Consider the following 19,996-nt stretch of genomic DNA (forward strand, 5'->3'; position numbering starts at 1 on the left):
TCCAATATTTGAGGGGCTCTCACAGAGTAGTGGGTGTTAACTTACTCTCCAAAGCATCCGAGGGCAGGACACAAGACGTAACATGGAAGCTTATCAAAGAGAGATCCAACCTAAAATTAAGGACAGATTTCCTGACAGTGAGGACAATTAATCAGTGGAACAGTTTATCTTCAGGAGCTGTGCATACTCCATTACTGGAAGTTTTTAAGAAGGGATTGGACAGCCATTTGTCCAGAAATGAATATGGTGTCTCCTGCTTGAGACTAAAAGATCTCCAACATCCCATCCCATCCGACTTCGTAATTCTGTATTCTATTCCAGGGGTCTCCAACCTTGGCGACTTTAAGCCTGGAGGACTTCAACTCCTAGAATTCCCCAGCCAGCTGCTGGCTGGGGAATTCTAGGAGTTGAAGTCCTCCAGGCTTAAAGTCGCCAAGGTTGGAGACTCCTGTTCTATTCTATTTGTCGCCTTGAATGATGTAAAGCTCACATCACAGAACATAGAAGTACGGAGAAATGGGGAACATGGAAGCAATCTTTGCCTTAAGACTTTGAGCAAAGCTGGCTGGGGAATTCTAGGAGTTGAAGTCCTCCAGGCTTAAAGTCGCCAAGGTTGGAGACTCCTGTTCTATTCTATTTGTCGCCTTGAATGATGTAAAGCTCACATCACAGAACATAGAAGTACGGAGAAATGGGGAACATGGAAGCAATCTTTGCCTTAAGACTTTGAGCAAAGCTGGCTGGGGAATTCTAGGAGTTGAAGTCCTCCAGGCTTAAAGTGGCCAAGGTTGGAGACCCCTGTTCTACTCTATTTGTCGCCTTGAATGATGTAAAGCTCACATCACAGAACATAGAAGTACGGAGAAATGGGGGAACGTGGAAGCAATCTTTGCCTTAAGACTTTGAGTTAAGTTAACTTCCTTCCCAAACTCCTACGGTTAAATTAGTTCAGCTACAGGCTGCCAAGTGGCTTGTATGACCTGATTCAAATCCCAGCATAGAAGATAAAAGAGGCCACACACACTTCTTTCAATTTCACTTGAGGGCAAAGCTTCAACCGCGTCGAATGCACCCTTGCTTCCCGCAGCAGCAACCTTTCTAACTGCACGGCTCTTCCCATTCAGATGCCGGTTGTGACACTCTTAGTATAAACTTTCCTACCGAGGAAAACAAACCAAGTTTTTTTTTATTAAACTAAGCAGGGAGCCAGCCCTTTGCTTTATTCCAAGTCAGCAACAAATGCTGTAAATTCCATTATCCCAAGTATCAGTGGTTCCCTTTTTTGCTAAACAAGCAGCCTGAAGCCTGCATAACAGCTTCTTCTTTAATTATTCAGTTCCAGCAGCTGCTGGTGTGATGCCTTTGGATGTGTTTATATGAGAAGAGAGGAAGAAAGGAAGATGGGGCTGGAGGTAGGGTGAGGTGGGAAGTTGCAGGGCAGAGGAATGGATCAGACTCAGTGCTGGTTCTCTTGAATGGGGGGACAAGGTTGGTAGAGGTAAGATTAGGAGAATTCTGACATGACCGGGATAGAAAACAAAGAGAAGGGAAGAGATTGGAACCAAATTTCCAGGGTATGTATCTTATCAGAAGCTGCACTGACACATATTCTGAAAAACACTTATTAATTTTTAAAGGGACATTGGCTGGAATTTCTTTTTTTTTAATTTGATTTATATGCCACCCTTCTCCGGAGACTCAGGGCGGCTTACAGTGCGTTAAGCAATAGCCTTCATACTTTTGTATATTTTATACAAAGTCAGCTTATTGCCCCTACAAACTGGGTCCTCATTTCACCTGCCTTTGAAAGGGATGGAAGGCTGAGTCAACCTTGAGCCTTGGCGAGATTCGAATTTACAGTAATTGCAGGCAGCTGGTGTTAATCACAATGCTATCAGTCTGCTGAGCCACCAGGAATGCATGTTGGCTAGGTGGCCAGGTTCCCAAACCCCTTCAAGGCTCTTCTAAATTCTTTTCTTGAGATCTGGTGAGGATTATCTCAGTCTGGAAGAAAACAACTACCCAAGACTTCTGAAACCAGTTAATGGTGGTAGAAATCTGTGTGTGTGTGTGAGAGAGAGAGGGCTATTTGCAAAGGCCATTGCATATCCCATTGTGAAGTAGGATTATTGGCTAATCCAAGGGTCTGCAACCTTAAACACTCAAAGAGCCATTTAGACCCGTTTCCCACAGAAAAGAAAACACCGGGAGCCACAAAACCCTTCCTGTGCCTGACTATTTCTTGAGGGGCCACAAAACTAGCATATGTAGTTGAATTAAATGTTCTGTTTTCTTCTGAAACTTTTCTTTTCTGGGATTTATCCATGGTTGGGCTACCGGGGAGTTGAAAAGCTCAATAAATCACGTGCTGGTGGGTGTCGCATATTGGCGGTTGTGATGCATAGTTTGAGTGACGGGGAGCCGCAGCAGAGGGTTGAAAGAGCCACATGCGGCTCCAGAGCTGCAGGTTGCTGACCCCTGGGCTAATCTAAAGAAAAGAAGAATTAGGGGTGATATGATAGCAGTAGTCCAGTATTTGAGGAGCTGCCACAAAGACGAGGGGGTCATATTAGTCTCCAAAGCACCAGAGGGCAGGACAAGAAACAATGGATGGAAACTGATCAAAGAGAGAAGCAACCTGGAACTGAGGAGAAACTTCCTAACAGTGAGGACAATTAACCAGTGGAACAGCTTGCCTCCAGAAATCGTGGGCGCTCCAACACTGGAGGTTTTTAAGAAGCGTCTAGACGAGTGATGGCTAACCTTTTTGCCATTGCGTGCCAGGAAGGGGGGGCGGGGGAGGTTCACGCACGCGCGTGCCCACACCCATAATTCTATGCGCCCTGCCCTGCGCATGTGTGCCCAATCCCCCCTCCCCCCCTTGCTCCTGGACAGTTTTTCTTTGTCACCTGGCTCCAGATCCTCTCTATGCATCTGGGGAGGGTGAAAACAGCCTTCCCCACCTACCCCCAGGCCCTCCGGAGGCAGAAAACAGCCTGTTTCCCTACTTCTGGTGGGCCCAAAAGGCCTGAAAATCAGGTGGCCGGCACGCACATGCGCGCCAGAGCTGAGCTGGTGTGCCCACTGATATGGCTACGCGTACCACCTGTGGCACTGTGCCATAGGTTCGCCGTCACGGGTCTAGACAATCACTTATCTGAAATAGTATAGGTTCTCCTGCCTGAGCAGGGGCTGGACTAGAAGACCTCCGAAGTCCCTTCCAGCTCATTCATTCGATTCTATTCTATTAATATTGATTGCTTCCATTGTGATGTGGCTTGTGGAAGACATTCTGGAGCTCCAACGGAAAAGAAACGCCTGCCTGATGCACCTTTCTCTTTTCTTTCCTCTCTCTCTCTCTCTTGATGCAGGTCCCAATTAATGGATTCTGACATGGATTATGAAAGGCCAAACGTAGAAACCATCAAGTGTGTCGTGGTTGGGGACAACGCAGTGGGCAAGACACGGCTCATTTGTGCCCGTGCATGTAATGCCACATTGACACAGTATCAGCTCCTCGCTACCCACGTGCCCACCGTCTGGGCCATTGATCAGTACCGGGTTTGCCAGGAGGTGAGTGGCATTTTCTTTTTCTTTTTTTTTGAAAAAAGTTTTTTATTTTTATTTTTCATCAACATGTTTAAATGTACAGGTTTGTTTTTTTTTTTAATTTGATTTATATGCCGCCCTTCTCCGGAGACTCAGGGCGGCTTACAATGCGTTAAGCAATAGCCTCCATACTTTTGTATATTTATACAAAGTCAGCTTATTGCCCCCACAATCTGGGTCCTCATTTCACCTACCTTAGAAAGGATGGAAGACTGAGTCAACCTTGAGCCTGGTGAGATTTGAACTTGCAGTAATTGCAAGCAGCAGATGTTAATAACAGTGCTTTAGCCCACTGTACTATCAGGCTCTGATAGTATTGCAAGTCTATCTCCACAAGCCGTTGGACTACCCTAGATTGGACATCCTTAAGGCCATAGTCTCCCAAGGCATCCCACGAAAAAACTAGCAGGTGGAGTTTCTTCGTCAGCTCCCTCTCCCATCGAGAAGTATAGGAGTCAGCTAACACCAGGGAGAGGTAGCTCTCTGGGGCTGCCCAAAAGAGCGCCCGAAGCCACCATTGAAAGGTGTTAATCCACGCCATGCATTCGACTGATCGAATGCCCAGTTTCCGTGACTGAAAGGGGATTAGAATTTGGGTCTCCACCCTCCCTAGTCTACCACCTTCAGCCCCGCACTACACTGGACCTTTAATTGTCCCTTTTGGTCTGAAGATAATCTTTTCTTTTTTTTTAAATTTCTCCCAGGTACTGGAACGTTCCCGAGATGTTGTAGACGATGTTAGCGTTTCCTTAAGGCTTTGGGATACCTTTGGGGACCATCACAAAGACAGGCGCTTTGCTTACGGAAGGTAGGTCCTGGAAACGGACGCAGAGCTTCCATTAACATTTTTACTGAGTTATAAAGTAAGATAATGGAGGTAGTGACAGATTTTATTTTCCTGGGCTCCAAGATCACCGCAGGTGGGGACTGCAGCCAAGAAATTAAAAGACGCTGGCTCCTGGGGAGGAAAGCCATGGCAAATCTAGACAGCATACTAAAAAGCAGAGACATCACCCTGCCAACAAAAGTGCATATAGTCAAGGCGATGGTTTTCCCAGTTGCAATGGATGGCTGTGAAAGTTGGACCATAAGGAAGGCTGAGCGCCAAAGAATGGAGGCCTTTGAACTCTGGTGCTGGAGAAGACTCCTGCGAGTCCCTTGGACTGCAAGGCGATCCAACCGGTCAGTCCTAGAGGAGATCAGCCCTGACTGCTCTTTAGAAGGCCAGATCCTGAAGATGAAACTCAAATGCTTTGGCCACCAAATGGGAAGGAAGGGCTCCCTGGAGAAGAGCCTAATGCTGGGAATGATGGAGGGCAAAAGAAGAAGGGGACGAGAGGGAACGAGGTGGCTTGATGGAGTCACTGAAGCAGTAGGCGTGAGCTTAAATGGACTCCAGAGGATGGCAGAGGACAGGAAGGCCTGGAGAAATGTTGTCCATGGGGCCACAATGGGTCAGACACGACTTCGCAACTAAACAACAACAACAAAAAAATATTATAAAATACAAAGCACATAGAAAAGCAGTGGGGGGGGAGGGGGAAGGGAAAAGAGAAGTGAAGAAAGCTAAGAAAGAAAAAGAAGCTATCCTGAAAGCGGATACAGAACTTCCGTAGAACCCCAAAACATAGCGGAGAGGTTCGCTGCGGAATCCAGAGTTGCAAGAAATAGGGATGGCCTTCTGGAAGTTGGAAGTCTTAATGTCCGGAAGATATACAGGTGGAGAAAACAGTCCTACTCTATTCACTGATGCTCCCTCTAAACCAAAGGTTGCATTCACTTACTTTCCCTACCGGTTCGCAAATATGAGCGTGCGTGTGGTCTTCCACGCTATGCGCTTTGCTTGTGTGTGTGGCTTGTATGATGTTGTGACCCAGGCCCAAGTAGGTATTATCAGACAAACAGTTCAAAACAAACAGACTTTATTAGAACAGCTGAGAATTAACTCATTCTCAGCGTAGTCCAAACAAAATCAAAACAAATTCTTCATAACACAATTCTTCAGCCTTATCACCAACCTTGGTCTAATTAGGCAACCTGCCAAAGGCTTTTCTTGGCAAAAGTTCAGAAGCAGAAGACGCCGACAAGAAATAAATGCAGCAAGACAGGAAACAAATCTATCAACATAGTTTTCCGACAAGAGCCATTGCTGGCCTTTTAAGCCTTATGGGAGGGGCCAATCATCTCTTGCCCTTACTCCCGAGTCGTCCTTTTTGCTTTAGCTGCTCTTGCCTTCTGGCAGCTCTTCTCATGTGTTCACTTGGAACAGGCTCCCCCTGTTCCTCTGCCTCTCTGCTGTCAGCCTCTGGAGGCTCCGGAGTCCGCACATCACTCCCAGATGGCCCTGGCCCTATCACTGCCTCCGACGCAGAGCCCTCATCTGGGCCTTCCCCAGCCTCCAGGACTGGCCCATGATCTTCCTCAGCCTCCTCACTGTCTGACTCCGCTGACAGTGTTGGCAGACCGCAACACATGCATGCGTGTGGCTTCAAAATGTGCCTAAATAGTACGGCATTGCGCCGGGGTGTCAGGTCGTTACTACCGGTTCGTGCGAACTGGTGTGAACCAGCTGAATGCCACCTCTGCTCTAAGCACATCTCCCGAGATATCAAAGGGCATTTTGCGGGTTATGATACTAATTCCAGTAGTATTGTTAAGGCAAGGAAAATAAGGAGACCATCTACGAAAAGGAATCTGAGTTTGTTCCAGGACACGGGTCAAATGTGCGCCCTTACTACCTTGTTTCCCGCAAAATAAGGCATCTCCTGATAATAAACCCAATTGGGCTTTTGAGCGCATGGCAATAAGGCCAAGAGCTTATTTCAGGGTTCAAAAAAATATAAGACAGGGTCTTATTTTCGGGCAAACCTGGTACCGTACAAACATTGTACATATAGAGTCCCTTGGGAGTTGGGCGGCATAGAAATGCGATAAATTAAATTAAATTGTGAGGGTGGGGAGTGTCAATGGCCATCAAACTCTTATGCAGTCACTGATTCCTGCTTCCTTTCTTCCCACAGATCTGACGTCGTAGTATTATGTTTCTCCATTGCTAATCCAAACTCCCTCCACCATGTGAAGACCATGTGGTACCCTGAGATTAAGCATTTCTGTCCCAGGGCACCTGTCATCTTGGTAGGCTGCCAGCTCGACCTTCGCTATGCTGACCTAGAAGCAGTCAACCGAGCCAGGAGACCTTTAGCCAGGTAGGACATTGGGTTTAGTTCAGTGGTGAAATGTAAAATTTGTTACTACCGGTTCTGTGGGCGTGGCTTGGTGGTGGTGGTGAGGTAATATGACTGAGTGGGCATGGCCAAGTTTTTTTTTTTTACTTTTAAAACCATTTTTTCTACAACCTCTTCGGCTGAAGAGGTTGTAAAAAAAATGCTTTTAAAGCCTCTGACGATCCCGGCTGACTTGCCTGATTGGCAGAATCTTTTTTTTTTTAAAAGCCTCTGATGATCCCAGCTGAGCCTCGTGATCATCAGAGGCTTTTTTTTTTACTTTTAAAAGCATTTTTTCGGCCAAAGAGGTTGTAGAAAAAATGCTTTTAAAAGCCTCTGATGATCCCAGCTGAGCCTCGTGATCATCAGAGGCTTTTTTTTTTTTTTTTACTTTTAAAAGCATTTTTTCGGCCAAAGAGGTTGTAGAAAAAATGCTTTTAAAAGCCTCTGATGATCCCAGCTGAGCCTCGTGATCATCAGAGGCTTTTTTTTTTTTTTTACTTTTAAAAGCATTTTTTCGGCCAAAGAGGTTGTAGAAAAAATACTTTTAAAAATAATAAAAAAAGCCTCTGATGATTGCACGGCTCAGCTGGGCAATGGGGGTGGGGCAGGGATTTTTGCTACTGGTTCTCCGAACCACCCGCCTCCATCGCTACTGGATCGGGCGATCGGGTCTGAACCAGGAGCATTTCATCCCTGGTTTAGTTTTTCTTCCTTGGGCGGGAGAAACTCACAGGGTAGTCCTTGACTTATAACCGCTTGAAGTTAACGACAGACCATCCAAACAAAGCATACTTAGCTACGGTCTGTTTCCAAAGTTAGGACACTTGCGCTTCCTCTCTCCATGGTCATGTGATGACAGGTTGGACACTTGGCGATAGGCTCACCTGTATAGCCACATGCAACATCCCACGGTCACATGACCACAATGCTTTGGTTGGAGGAGAAAAGTGGGGAAAAAAGCTGAAGGGTCGGGTTTTCAAAATAGAGCGTACAGGTAGTCCTCGACTTACAACAGTTCAAAGTTATGGAGACACTGAAAAAAAGCAACGTATGACTATTTTACACACTTAAGACTGATTGTTGTAGCATCCCCAGGGTCACGTGGTCAAAACCGGGACACTTGGCAACTGATTCATATTTACGACGGTTGCAGCATCCGGGGGGTGGTGGTCCCCTTTTGCAGCTTTCCAACAAGCAAAGTCAGTGGGGAAGCCAGATTCGCTTAACGACCATGTGACCAGTTTAACAAACTGCAGTGATTCACTTAACAATTGTGGCAACAAAAAAAAAGTCATAAAATGGGACAAAACTCACTTTACACCTGTCTCACTTAGTGACAGAAATTTTGAGCGCCATTGGAGTTGTAAATCAAGGACTACCTGTAGTTTTTCAGACTTTCTGTAACAAAACTCACTCTAAGCCTTACTGACTATGTAACGGTAGTATGAACTGTATTCTTAGCCTGATCACCCTGATAGCTGTAGAGTTTTTGGGATGATTTGCTGTTTTTCCAGTTAGATAATCATCCTTTTCTTTCCCCTGCTATAATTTTGAGTTTTGGTTGCTCGGCTAACATCAAACCGGTGGCTGTTTTCTTTTTCTTCCAGGCCAATCAAACCAAATGAAATTCTGCCTCCGGAGAAGGGACGAGAGGTAGCCAAAGAGCTGGGCATCCCTTACTACGAGACCAGTGTAGTTGCCCAATTTGGCATCAAGGACGTCTTCGACAACGCCATCCGAGCGGCCCTCATCTCCCGGCGGCATCTCCAGTTCTGGAAATCCCACCTCCGTAATGTCCAGAGGCCGTTGCTCCAGGCCCCTTTCTTGCCCCCCAAGCCCCCTCCCCCCATCATCGTTGTCCCCGACCCTCCTTCCAACAATGAAGAGCGCCCGGCTCATCTGCTGGAGGATCCTTTGTGTGCAGATGTTATCCTGGTGCTGCAAGAGAGAATCAAAATCTACGCGCACAAGATCTACCTCTCCACCGCCTCCTCCAAGTTCTATGACTTGTTCCTGATGGACCTGGACGAGGAGGGCCAAGAGGAGATGACGGGAAGCAGCATCAGGATGGGCGCTGCGGAGCGAACGGTTCCTCAGGAACGGCATCATCACCACGGGCGGGACTTCCTCTTGAGGGCTGCTAGTTTTGACATCTGTGAGAGTACTGAAGAAGCTGGCTCCGGCCAGCAAAAACCGTGCCTTAGAGCCTCCACCAGCGATGGGATTTTGCGGGGCAAGAACTACGGGGAACGAGGGCTAAAGCGGGGGAGAATCCTCTCCTCTTGGAGCCGTGCCTTTGTCAGCATCCAGGAGGAGATGGCCGATGACCCCGTGACCTACAAACCCCGGCTGATGGTGGTCGTGAAGATGGATCCCTCCATCCAGCTGGGACCGTTCAGGGCCGTGCTCAAATATCTGTACACCGGGGAGCTGGATGAGAACGAGAGAGATCTCATGCATATCGCCCACATTGCTGAACTGCTCGAAGTCTTCGACCTCAGGATGATGGTGGCCAACATCCTCAACAACGAGGCGTTCATGAACCAGGAGATCACCAAAGCCTTCCACGTCAGGAGAACCAACCGGGTGAAAGAATGTCTGGCCAAGGGGACTTTCTCTGGTAGGTTGGGAAGCGAGATTTTGCAGTGGTCTAAAGCCAGGGGTCTTTAATTCAACTGAGACATCCTTTTGAGCTCCCAACGGGACAACCGACTTGATGAATGAAGGCAAATAATTGTGTCCCAGGATTAATGTTGCAGGATCCAATCCGAGTCGGTCACCAGGACCAGAGGTTTAGTCTTCTGAACTTTTGGACTCAAGCTGGAGCCCATCCCCGGGAAACCTCCCCCCTCTCTCTCCCTCCCTCTCACTCTCTCCCTTCCCCCTCTCCTTCCCTTCATCTCTCTCTCTTTCTCTCTCCCTCACTCCCCCTCTGTCTCCCTCTCCCTCTCTCTCTTCTTCTCTCCCCTCCCTCTCTCCCTCCCCCTCTCCTCTTCCTCTCCCTCCCTCCCTCTCCCTCTCTCCTCCCTCTCTCTTTTTCTCTCCCTCTCTCCCCTCCCCCCCTCTCCTTGTCTCCCTCTCCCTCCCTCCATCTACCTCTCTCTCCCCTCCCCTCCCTCCCTCTCCCTCCCTCTCTCCCCTCCACTCTCTCCCTCCCTCTCTTCCTCTCCCCTCCACTCTCTCCCTCCCTCTCTTCCTCTCCCCTCCCTCTTCCTCTCTCTCCCTCCCCCTCTCCTTCTCTCCCTCCCCCTCCCTCCCTCTCTCTCCTCTCCCTCCCTCCATTTCTCTCTCTGTATGTCTCTCTCTCCCCCATCTCTCTCCCCCTCCCTCCCTCTCTCTCCCTTTCTCCAGAATGTGTGCACTGGGCTGTTCTAAGCATTGTATTTATATGTTGCCTGGTTATGCGTGGCGTTTAGTTGTTAATTAGGAAGTTGATGGGCGGCTATTAAGTCATTAGTTGTTTCCTTTTGCTGCCTCAAGCCCTAGCCTTCTAAGTTTCCTGAGGATTGGTTCTAGCTTGAGCCCAAAAACTTGGAAGAATAAATCTTTGGTCCCGGGTGACCGACTCAGATTGGATCCTACAATCTACTGAGCATCGATCTCAGGGGAAACCTGCCTTATTCTGGGTGTGAATGTTGTATCGCAAGGTGTCATACAACTGTCTATTGAGTTGCAGTCCAAGTGAGGTCAAATAAGCGAATAGGGCATTTTAGCTTCTGTTGTTTCCTGTGCGTGTGTGCGTGCATTGGTGATTGGTGCTTTGCTCTCCCCACAAAAATGAACTTGGCTGCTTGTGGGGGAATCACGACTGCCAAGTCTGCCTTTTCTGTGTGCCAACATTCTGCATGTTCCTTGGTTGAAAACGTATCCTGCATTTAAAACATCTTACTCGCTAGGGAAACTATTACTTTAAAGTCTTCTGCTTTGCTATTTGGTGTCAGGCACAAAAGACCAGGTCCATACATGAGAGTTCAATTAAACCGATATTTTGTTAAAAGCCCATGCACAGGAATCTTCTCAATTAAGGGTTGGCATCTGCTTAAAGCAGAGGTCTTCAAACTTGGCAGCTTTAAGACTTGTGGACTTCAGCCCCCAGAATTCTCCAGCCAGCTATGCTATGCTGGCTGGAGAATTCTGGGAGCTGAAGTCCACAAGTCTTAAAGCTGCCAAGTTTGAAGACCTCTGCCCTAGCCAGTCATGCTGACTGGGCAATTCTGGGAGTTGAAGCCCACAAGTCTTAAAGCTGCCAAGTTTGAAGACCTCTGCGGCCCAGCCAGTCATGCTGACTGGAGAATTCTGGGAGCTGAAGTCCACAAGTCTTAAAGCTGTCAAGTTTGAAGACCTTTGGCATAGAGTTAGATACGGGTCAATAGCACTCAAAAGGAGTTGGAATTCATTCTCTTGTGGCTACGTAGAGATTCTTGGCTGATTCCCCCTTTTCATTCCACCCCCAGTTCTGCCATTCCATTCTCTTCCAACTGGATTTACATAGGCAGAGAAGCACCGGTTCCAATGTGAGGTTAAAATCTTATCCAATCTCCAAGCGGGAGAGTTTGGATAAGGTTTATCACCTCATTTGGTACCGATGTATCCCATGGCCCTTCTACCTCCTCAGAAGGAAGACAGAAGCCTGCTGTCAAACAAGATGACCAGCTCTTTCACTACTCCAGGCATCTCGGCCGGCACTGGTTTAACAGCAGTATTAAAGAATAGAATAGAATAGAATGGAATGGAATGGAATGGAATGGAATAGAATAGAATAGAATAGAATAGAATAGAATAGAATAGAATAGAATAGAATAGAATAGAAAATATGGAATGGAATGGAATAGAATAGAATAGAATAGAAAATATGGAATGGAATGGAATGGAATAGAATAGAATAGAATAGAATAGAATAGAATACAATAGAATACAATAGAATACAATAGAATACAATAGAATAGAAAATATGGAATAGAATGGAATAGAATAGAAAATATGGAATGGAATGGAATGGAATGGAATAGAAAATATGGAATGGAATGGAATGGAATAGAATAGAATAGAATAGAATAGAATAGAATAGAATAGAATAGAATAGAATAGAATAGAATAGAATAGAATAGAATAGAATAGAATAGAATTCTTTATTGGCCAAGTGTGATTGGACACACAAGGAATTTGTCTTTGGTGCATATGCTCTCAGTGTACATAAGGAGAATAAAATACATTCATCAAGAATAAAAAAAGATACAACGGACAAAATCTTCTTTGCCATTCTTAAACCAGGCTTGGCAAGTTCTTTCGAAATAGGCATAATCTAGACATCCATTTCCAGCGTGTCAGGGATGCGTAACTATAGCATGTTTTCCTTCTTTGCAGATGTCACTTTTATACTGGATGATGGTGCTATCAGTGCCCACAAGCCCTTGCTGATCTCCAGTTGTGACTGGATGGCTGCCATGTTTGGGGGTCCTTTCGTTGAGAGCTCAACTCAGGAGGTGAGGCAACCTTGAGCATGGACTGAGAAATGTATTTATGTATATTATTTAGCAAGAGCAATGGACTTATATACCGCTTTACGGTGCTTTACAGCCCTCTCTAAGCGGTTTACAGAGTCAGCCTCTTGCCCCCAACAATTTGGGTCCTCATTTTACCCACCTTGGAAGGATGGAAGGCTGAGTCACCCTTGAGCCTGGTGAGATTCGAACTGCCAAATTGCAGGCAGCCAGCAGAAGTAGCCTGCAGTACTGCACTCTAACCACTGCACCACCGAGGCTCATTTATTTATTTACCCACCTTTATTACTTTATACATAACTCAAGGTGGCAAACATACAGTACATAATATTCCTCCTCCTCCTCTTTCTACTCTTTTTCCCCACAACAACAACAACACCTCACCTGTGAGGTGAGTTGGGCTGGAACCACTGGCCCAAAGTCATCCAGACAGCTTTCATGGCCAAAGCAGGACTAGAACTCACCATCTCCTGGCGATTGGCTCAAAGTCACCCAGCTGGCTTTCATGTATGTCTAAGGCAGGACTAGAACTCACAGTCTCTTGGCTAGTTGGCCCAAAGTCACTCGGCTTTCATGCGAGACTAGAACTCCGAGTCACCTGATTTCTAGCCACCTGGTGCCTTAACAAAACCAACTCTCTCTTTTTTTTCATGTAACCTCATGTAGTTACAGTCACGTCCCTAAATGTCCCCAGCAGCTTTTTCTACATGGTTCTATTCACCTGTTTCAACAAACATTAGTTCTTCACAACAGTCTACATGCAACACAATTCTTCCCACCTCACAGCTCTGGTGTTCTCTGTGCAAAATGCACCAAATGTTTGAATGCTGCTTTGAAAGAGAACAGCAGCTGGAGAAGGATATAAAATGGGTTCCATATGGTTGAAGAAAATATGGAGATTGTATTGTATTGTATTGTATTGTATTGTATTGTATTGTATTGTATTGTATTGTATTGTATTGTATTGTATGTTTTATTTTGTTTTTTCTTTTGTTCTGTTTTTATTATTTTATTTTATTTTATTTTATTTTATTTTATTTTATTGGATAGGATAGGATAGGATAGGATAGGATAGGATAGGATAGGATAGGATAGGATAGGATAAGATAGGATAGGATAGGATAGGATAGGATAGAATAGAATTCTTTATTGGACAAGTGTGATTGGACACACAAGGAATTTGCCTTAAATATATATGCTCTCAGTGTACACAAGGAGAATAAAATACATTCATCAAGAATAAAAAGATACAATACTTACTGATAGTCAAGTTTGTGATACTTTGATAAGCTATCAAATCGTATTAGGAAACAATTAAAAACAATATAATTGAAAGATACAAGCAACATGGATATAGTAATAAGTGGGAAGAGATAGGTACTAGTAAGGATGAGAAGAATAATAGTAATGCAGCCTTAGTAAATAATGTGACAGTGTTGTGGGAATTAGTTGTTTAGCAGAGTGATGGCGTTCGGGAAAAAACTGTCCTTGTATCTAGTTGTTCTGGTGTGCAGTGCTCTATAGCATCGTTTTGAGGGTAGAAGTTGAAACAATTTATGTCCAGGATGCGAGGGGGTCTTATTTTATTTTATTTTATTTTATTTTATTATTTTTATTTTATTTTATTATTTTATTTTATTTTATTTTATTATTTTATTATTCTTTTATTTTATTATTTTCTTTTCTTTTATTATTTTATTTTATTTTATTATTTTATTTTATTTTATTTATTTTATTATTATTTATTTTATTTTAATTTTGCAAAATGGTACAGATTTAACCCCTTGGTATCCTCATCATTGCAGGTAGTTCTACCGTACACCAGTAAGAGTTGCATGCGAGCAGTGCTTGAGTACCTGTATACTGGCCAGTTCTATTCTTCTTCAGACCTTGATTACATGAAGCTCATCATCTTGGCCAACCGCTTGTGTCTCCCACACCTGGTTGCACTCACAGGTAATTCTAAGAACCGCGTTGCATTTCCTCTCTTTGCATCTATGAAACGATGAGTCATTTCAAATGCCAAACGTAGGAAATAAACATCGTACTTATTTTTGATTTTGGACGCACTCTATGTGTGTCAAGTTTATATTTGCCTTTTTATTCACCTCAGCTTTCAGTGAATAGGACTGTCAGGGTTCCAAGTAACACCCCCAACGAAAGAAAACTCCGAGGCTAGAAGTTCCTCAAAGTTCCTTTTTTTAGAGATGTCATATTGGCACATCTGGGAAAACCCGAATCTGAAAGCTTCCAGGTTTTCCCCACTCAAAGAAAAGTCCAAGCCCCTGTCCCAGCACCCACATGTCCATCACGTGGTCCAATCAAAGCACCGTCCCAACTGGAGATCCCTCCCAGTTCCAGCCTCCCAAGTGCAGGGCAAGATGTCCTTGACTCTCTGAGAAAGGAATGTTATTATGACTACATATCACCCCGCTCCATACAATCCCCCCTCCCAGTTTCCCACAGTAGTAAATGTGGCAGGCCTGAAGGCCCAATGCAAAATATGGCTTTCCAGAACTGACAAGGTCTATTTTAAAAAAATGCAATATAGGATACTGTTTCTCAGATTATTATTTCTAGACCACCAATAACTCAATTGGCTTGTTATTGGCAAGACAGAAATTTAAATCTTCTTTGCAGGCCACGTAATGAACCAACTGACTGTGTTTTATATTTTTATTGTTTTGCAGAACAGTTCACTGTGTCTGGTTTGATGGAAGCAACGCAGATGTTAGTGGATATAGATGGCGATGTCCTTTTGTTCCTGGAGCTGGCTCAGGTATGAACAACTCACTTAGAGTCAATACAAAATTCTCCTCGTTTTGGAATAGTGTTATATAGGAATAGGAATATATTCCATTCCAGTGTTGGGTGTCAAAATTTTTTACTACCGGTTCTGTGGGTGTGGCTTGGTGGGCATGGCCTGGTGGGCGTGGCAGGGGAAGGATACTGTACAATCTCCATTCCCTCCCCAATCCAGGGGAAAGTTACTGCAAAATCCCCATTTCCTCCTGATGAGTTAGGACTCGGGAGGCAGAGAATAGATGGGGGCGGGGCCAGTCAGAGGTGGTATTTACCGGTTCTCTGAACTACTCAAAATTTCTGCTACCGGTTCTCCAGAACTGGTCAGAAACTGCTGAAACCCCAGCTCTGTTCCATTCCCGGCCATCCAGTCAGAGCTGAAGAAGCTTCTTGGATGAGAAGCGAAACGTCTTCAAAGAAAACCCAAAAAGTCCAGTTGCTTCTTGAAAAAGCACCTTTGGGACAACCAGGACCTGGAGATGATTGAGAATCTCCGTAAATGAATAGGAATTTAGGAATATTCTTTATTGGCCAAGCGTGATTGGACACAAAAGGAATTTGTCCCCTGGTGCATATGTTCTCAGTGCATACAAACAAGTCATGAGTTCATTTATCATAACATATATGAGTTATAACTGTATAACAAGTCATGAGATCATATATCATAACAATAATAAATCATAGGCTACATTTAGCTTTTTAAATTGTCAACGGGTTTTAGTTTGAATGTTTTAAATTCTGGGCCAAAGTCATGTAATTCTTTTAAAAATTTTAAATTTTGTATTGGTATGTGTTTTAGTTCTGGCTGTGCACCGCCCTGAGTCCACTAGGAGAAGGGCGGGATACAAATTGAATATAATAAATAAATAAATAATAAATAAATACAAACAACAAGTGAGAAATCATAAGATACCAATAGGAGACAGCAGTAGGAAAGATGAGAAGGATAATAGAAATACAGCCCAACTACATGGGTGAATATCTTTAGATAATGCTGTGGAAATTAGATGTTCAGCAGAGTGATGGCATGGGTGAAAAAATCTCTCTCTTTGTGTCTAGTTGTTTTGGCATTATATTATTTGGCATTATTTTATTGTTCTTCTTTTGGAATCTTGCTGGCCATAATCTGATACTCATCTCATGATACGTTCTATGAAGCTCAACGCTTCTGCATTGACTCGGATGAGATCCTTCTTTTTATTTATTTATTTTTATTCAGGTATTTATATCCCCGCCTTTATTATTTTTTTAAAATGGCACAAGGCGGCGAGCGTATCCCAACACTCCTTCCTCCTCCTATTTTCCCCACAACAATAATCCTGAGAGGTGAATTGGGATGAGAGAGAAGGACTTGGCCCCAAAGTCAACCAGCTAGTATTTCGTGACGAGAGCAGGACTAGAACTCACAGTTTCTTGCCTGGTGGAGATGTCAACTATGGCAAATTTATGATCTGTGGACTTCATCTCCCAAAATTCCTGAACCAGCATGGTTCACAGGCCATAAAATTGCCATAGATACCCATCCCTTCACTAGATTGTACGGATTCTTTCTTCCTTTTCAAAGGAAGAGTTGACTCAAAAGGTCTACAGAACAAGTCTAAATATGTGCCAGTAGCTAAGAGTCCAAATTTTGCTCATCTGATCATGAGGATGAGGTGTCGTAAGTGTAAAAACCTATCGTAAGTCACTTTTTTCAACGTTGTTATAATGTTGAGTCATTAAATGAATGTTTGTTAAGTCAAAGACTAGCTGTATAGCTTTCCTGGCTAAATGCAAATAAATTGGTGACTCACCCCAGCCTGTCTTTTTCTCTTCCCCCAGTTCCATGGTGCCTACCAGCTTGCCGATTGGTGCCTCCACCATATCTGCACCAACTACAACAATATCTGTCGCAAGTTCCCTCGGGAAATGAAAGCAATGTCAGCAGGTAGGTGTGAGTTTGTAGAACAGTGGAGCTGCTTTCCAGTTAGGCAAGGGAGTTGCATAGATCAGGGGTCTCCAACTTTGGCAACTTTAAGACTTGTGGACGTCAACTCCCAGAGTTCCTCAGCTGAGGAACTCTGGGAATTGATGTCCACAAGTCTTAAAGTTGCCAAGGTTGGAGACCCCTGGCGTAGATCATAAAGATGACTCTAACCGTTTTTGCAAGCTTTTTATGGCACAGAGTTGTCATCTCTACTTGCTGCCTTTATCCCTTTTGCAATCTCAAGAGGGGGGAAAATAATAATCTGAAAATGAACAGCCCGAGAAGTTATTTACGGTTGCTTCTCCACCAATTAAAGAACTGGATTCATCCATTCTTGATGCTCCGAGCTGCTCCCAGTCTTTGCTCTACCATCAATTTATGTCTCCGCAAGCCCAATGCAGTTCTTGGAGCTAAACAGGCTAGCCCGATTTAAGTTTTCTTGCCATGCCTGCATTTCGCAAATAGGCAAGGCTTGCTTGGTAGCCGACAAAATACCTAGCTGGGCATGCAAACATGCATGGAGTACACTACCACGTTGTTGGTTTTATTTTGACGTTGCAAACTGCCGTCGGACAGTCGTTTTTATATTGCAACCGGCTGTAAAAAAAAAAGGAAGTTACATTTGTATGAGTATTTCAGAAATACTAGAGCAGTGATGGCTAACCTTTTTGCCATCGCGTGCCAAAAGCTGGGGGAGTGTGGGGTGGTCACACAGGTGTGTGCTCACATCCATAATTCTATGTGCCCTGCCCACCCCCCCACGCATGCGCGCGCAACCCCTCCGGGCCGTTTTTTGCCCTTCCCAGGCTCCAGAGGCTTTCTAGGAGCCTGGGGAGGGCAAAAACAGCCTTCCCCACCACTCCGGAGGCCGGAAACACTTCCGGTGGGCCCAGAAGTCCCAAAGCGCATGCGTGCTGGAGCTGAGCTAAGGCAACGCTCGCGTGCCCACCAATATGGCTCAGCGTGCCACCTGTGGCACGCGTGCCATAGGTTCACCATCACGGTACTAGAGGGACGCGGTGGCTCAGTGGCTAAGAGGCTGAGCTTGTCGATCGAAAGGTCAGCAGTTCAGCAGTTCGAATCCCTAGTGCCGTGTAACGGGGTGAGCTCCCGTTACTTGTCCCAGCTTCTGCCAACCTAGCAGTTCGAAAGCAGGTAAAAAATGCAAGTAGCAAAATAGGGACCACCTTTGGTGGGAAGGTAACAGCATTCCATGCGCCTTTGAGGTTGAGTCATGCCAGCCACATGACCACAGAGACATCTTCGGACAGCGCTGGCTCTTTGGCTTTGAAATAGAGATGAGCACCGCCCCCTAGAGTCGGGAACGACTAGCACATATGTGCGAGGGGAACCTTTACCTTTACCTATTTCAGAAACAAGAAACAGAAGAACTCTTAATATCGGGCCGAGGTTCTTAACGTCTCTTTAATTTTTTTCTCTGCAGAAAATCAGGATTACTTTGAGAAGCATCGGTGGCCCCCCGTTTGGTACCTGAAGGAAGAAGATCACTTCCAGAGAGCCAGGAAAGAGCGCGAGAAGGAAGACTACCTCCATCAGAAACGGCAGCCGAAGAGACGGTGGCTCTTCTGGAATGCTTCTTCCCCGTCCTCGTCGGCAGCCACAGCTTCCTCTTCCTCTTCCTCCTCCTCCTCTTCCTCTGCTGTGGTTTGAGGGTTGCACTGCCTATGCTTCGATGGCTCTTAGAAGATGGAGGAAGGAGCCTACTGGTGCCTGGCATTCCAAAGGCGCGTGGCGAGAGATGCCACAGGCTGCGGCCCTCAGCGGGGAAAATCCGCATGAATATCCCCGAGAGGCCAATGGGGGAAAAACCCGAAGGAGAGCAACTCAGGAGCCAGAATGTCCAACATCTCATCCAGAGCTCTGGGTGGTCTCCATCCCTGCCTCGGCTAGTCTAGAAGCACAGCAGATGGAGGCTCCCACCGGTGGAACGGAACGCGGTCCTGTTTTCTTTCCGAGAGGCTCAACTCATCCAGCGGGACTGACTCCCTTTTGCAAAAAAAAAAAAAAAAAAAAAAAAAATGCTGGAGGAGGGAAAAAATTGTTTGTTTTTGTTTAAAGTGGGGGGGGGAAACACAATTACTCCAAGAAAGATGGAGCCATTCTGTATTTTTTTTTCTTTTCCCCTTTGCAAAAAAAAAGTTTTCTTAAAAAAAAAAAAGTATTATGTACCTCACATCGACCATTCTCTGCACCTTAACATTTCAAGCTGCTGCAGATGCTGCGTGTCCCAGAACTTTCGTTTTACCTTTCTGGGTTCCTGGCAAAAGGGCCACTTTATTTTTGGTTGCACTTAACGACTACCCAGGCACTTATCTCTTAGATGTTTTGCTTTGAGCAAGGAATGTTGTCCTGCCAGCAAATGGCGGACGCCCCTATGAAGGAGACGCTGGCCAAGAGAAGCACAGATCCTCCACTGGGGTTCAAGGGCGAGGGATGGGGGGCAGAAATGACCCTAGAATAGAGAAAAGCAGTTTGGCAAAGCTGGAAAGCTGCTGCTCCCACCCACTTCCCTCCCCCTCCACTTAATTTTGTCAGTAGTTTGCAACACAATCTACAAGACTGACCAAACATGGCAGATTAGGAGAAAAATGGGAGGAAGAGAACGATTCCCCGCCCGATTTTGGCCATAATGCTTGAAGATGCACTTGTATGAAAGAGTATAAACCCATCCACCCCCCAGCAGTTAATGTGCTGTTTTAATGAAAATGAAAACACCAACCAATACACATCCTGGATTTTAGTGTGGAAGGTTCTGTTGTAATAAATGGTATTTTAAAGAGACGGTTGTGAACTTGTCTGTGACTTGGAAGGGGAAGGAAAGAAGAGAGGGTGACAATCCGGAGCAGTGGGTGGGTTGCAGTTCTGAATAG

At 45.2% G+C, this 19,996-nt stretch overlaps 1 protein-coding gene across 4 annotated transcripts in view; it reads left to right on the top strand.

Moving 5' to 3' along the window:
- The window catches only part of RHOBTB2 (Rho related BTB domain containing 2), a 57,567-nt gene extending 37,662 nt beyond the window's left edge, over window positions 1–19,905 (top strand). For all 4 annotated transcript variants that reach the window (XM_060684892.2, XM_087875899.1, XM_060684893.2 and 1 more), the window contains 9 exons: window positions 3,372–3,573; window positions 4,314–4,417; window positions 6,630–6,815; window positions 8,444–9,456; window positions 12,201–12,319; window positions 14,143–14,293; window positions 15,028–15,116; window positions 16,961–17,066; window positions 18,550–19,905. In XM_060684892.2, coding sequence (XP_060540875.1) covers window positions 3,372–3,573; window positions 4,314–4,417; window positions 6,630–6,815; window positions 8,444–9,456; window positions 12,201–12,319; window positions 14,143–14,293; window positions 15,028–15,116; window positions 16,961–17,066; window positions 18,550–18,776 — 2,197 coding nt within the window. In that variant the 3' untranslated portion in view covers window positions 18,777–19,905. The remainder of the gene's footprint in view (window positions 1–3,371; window positions 3,574–4,313; window positions 4,418–6,629; window positions 6,816–8,443; window positions 9,457–12,200; window positions 12,320–14,142; window positions 14,294–15,027; window positions 15,117–16,960; window positions 17,067–18,549) is intronic.
- The last annotated feature ends 91 nt before the right edge of the window (window positions 19,906–19,996 follow it).

This window comes from Pantherophis guttatus, chromosome 9, assembly GCF_059756535.1.
Source record: "Pantherophis guttatus breed Tessera chromosome 9, ASM5975653v1, whole genome shotgun sequence".
In the NCBI taxonomy this organism is placed as follows: Eukaryota; Metazoa; Chordata; class Lepidosauria; order Squamata; family Colubridae; genus Pantherophis; species Pantherophis guttatus.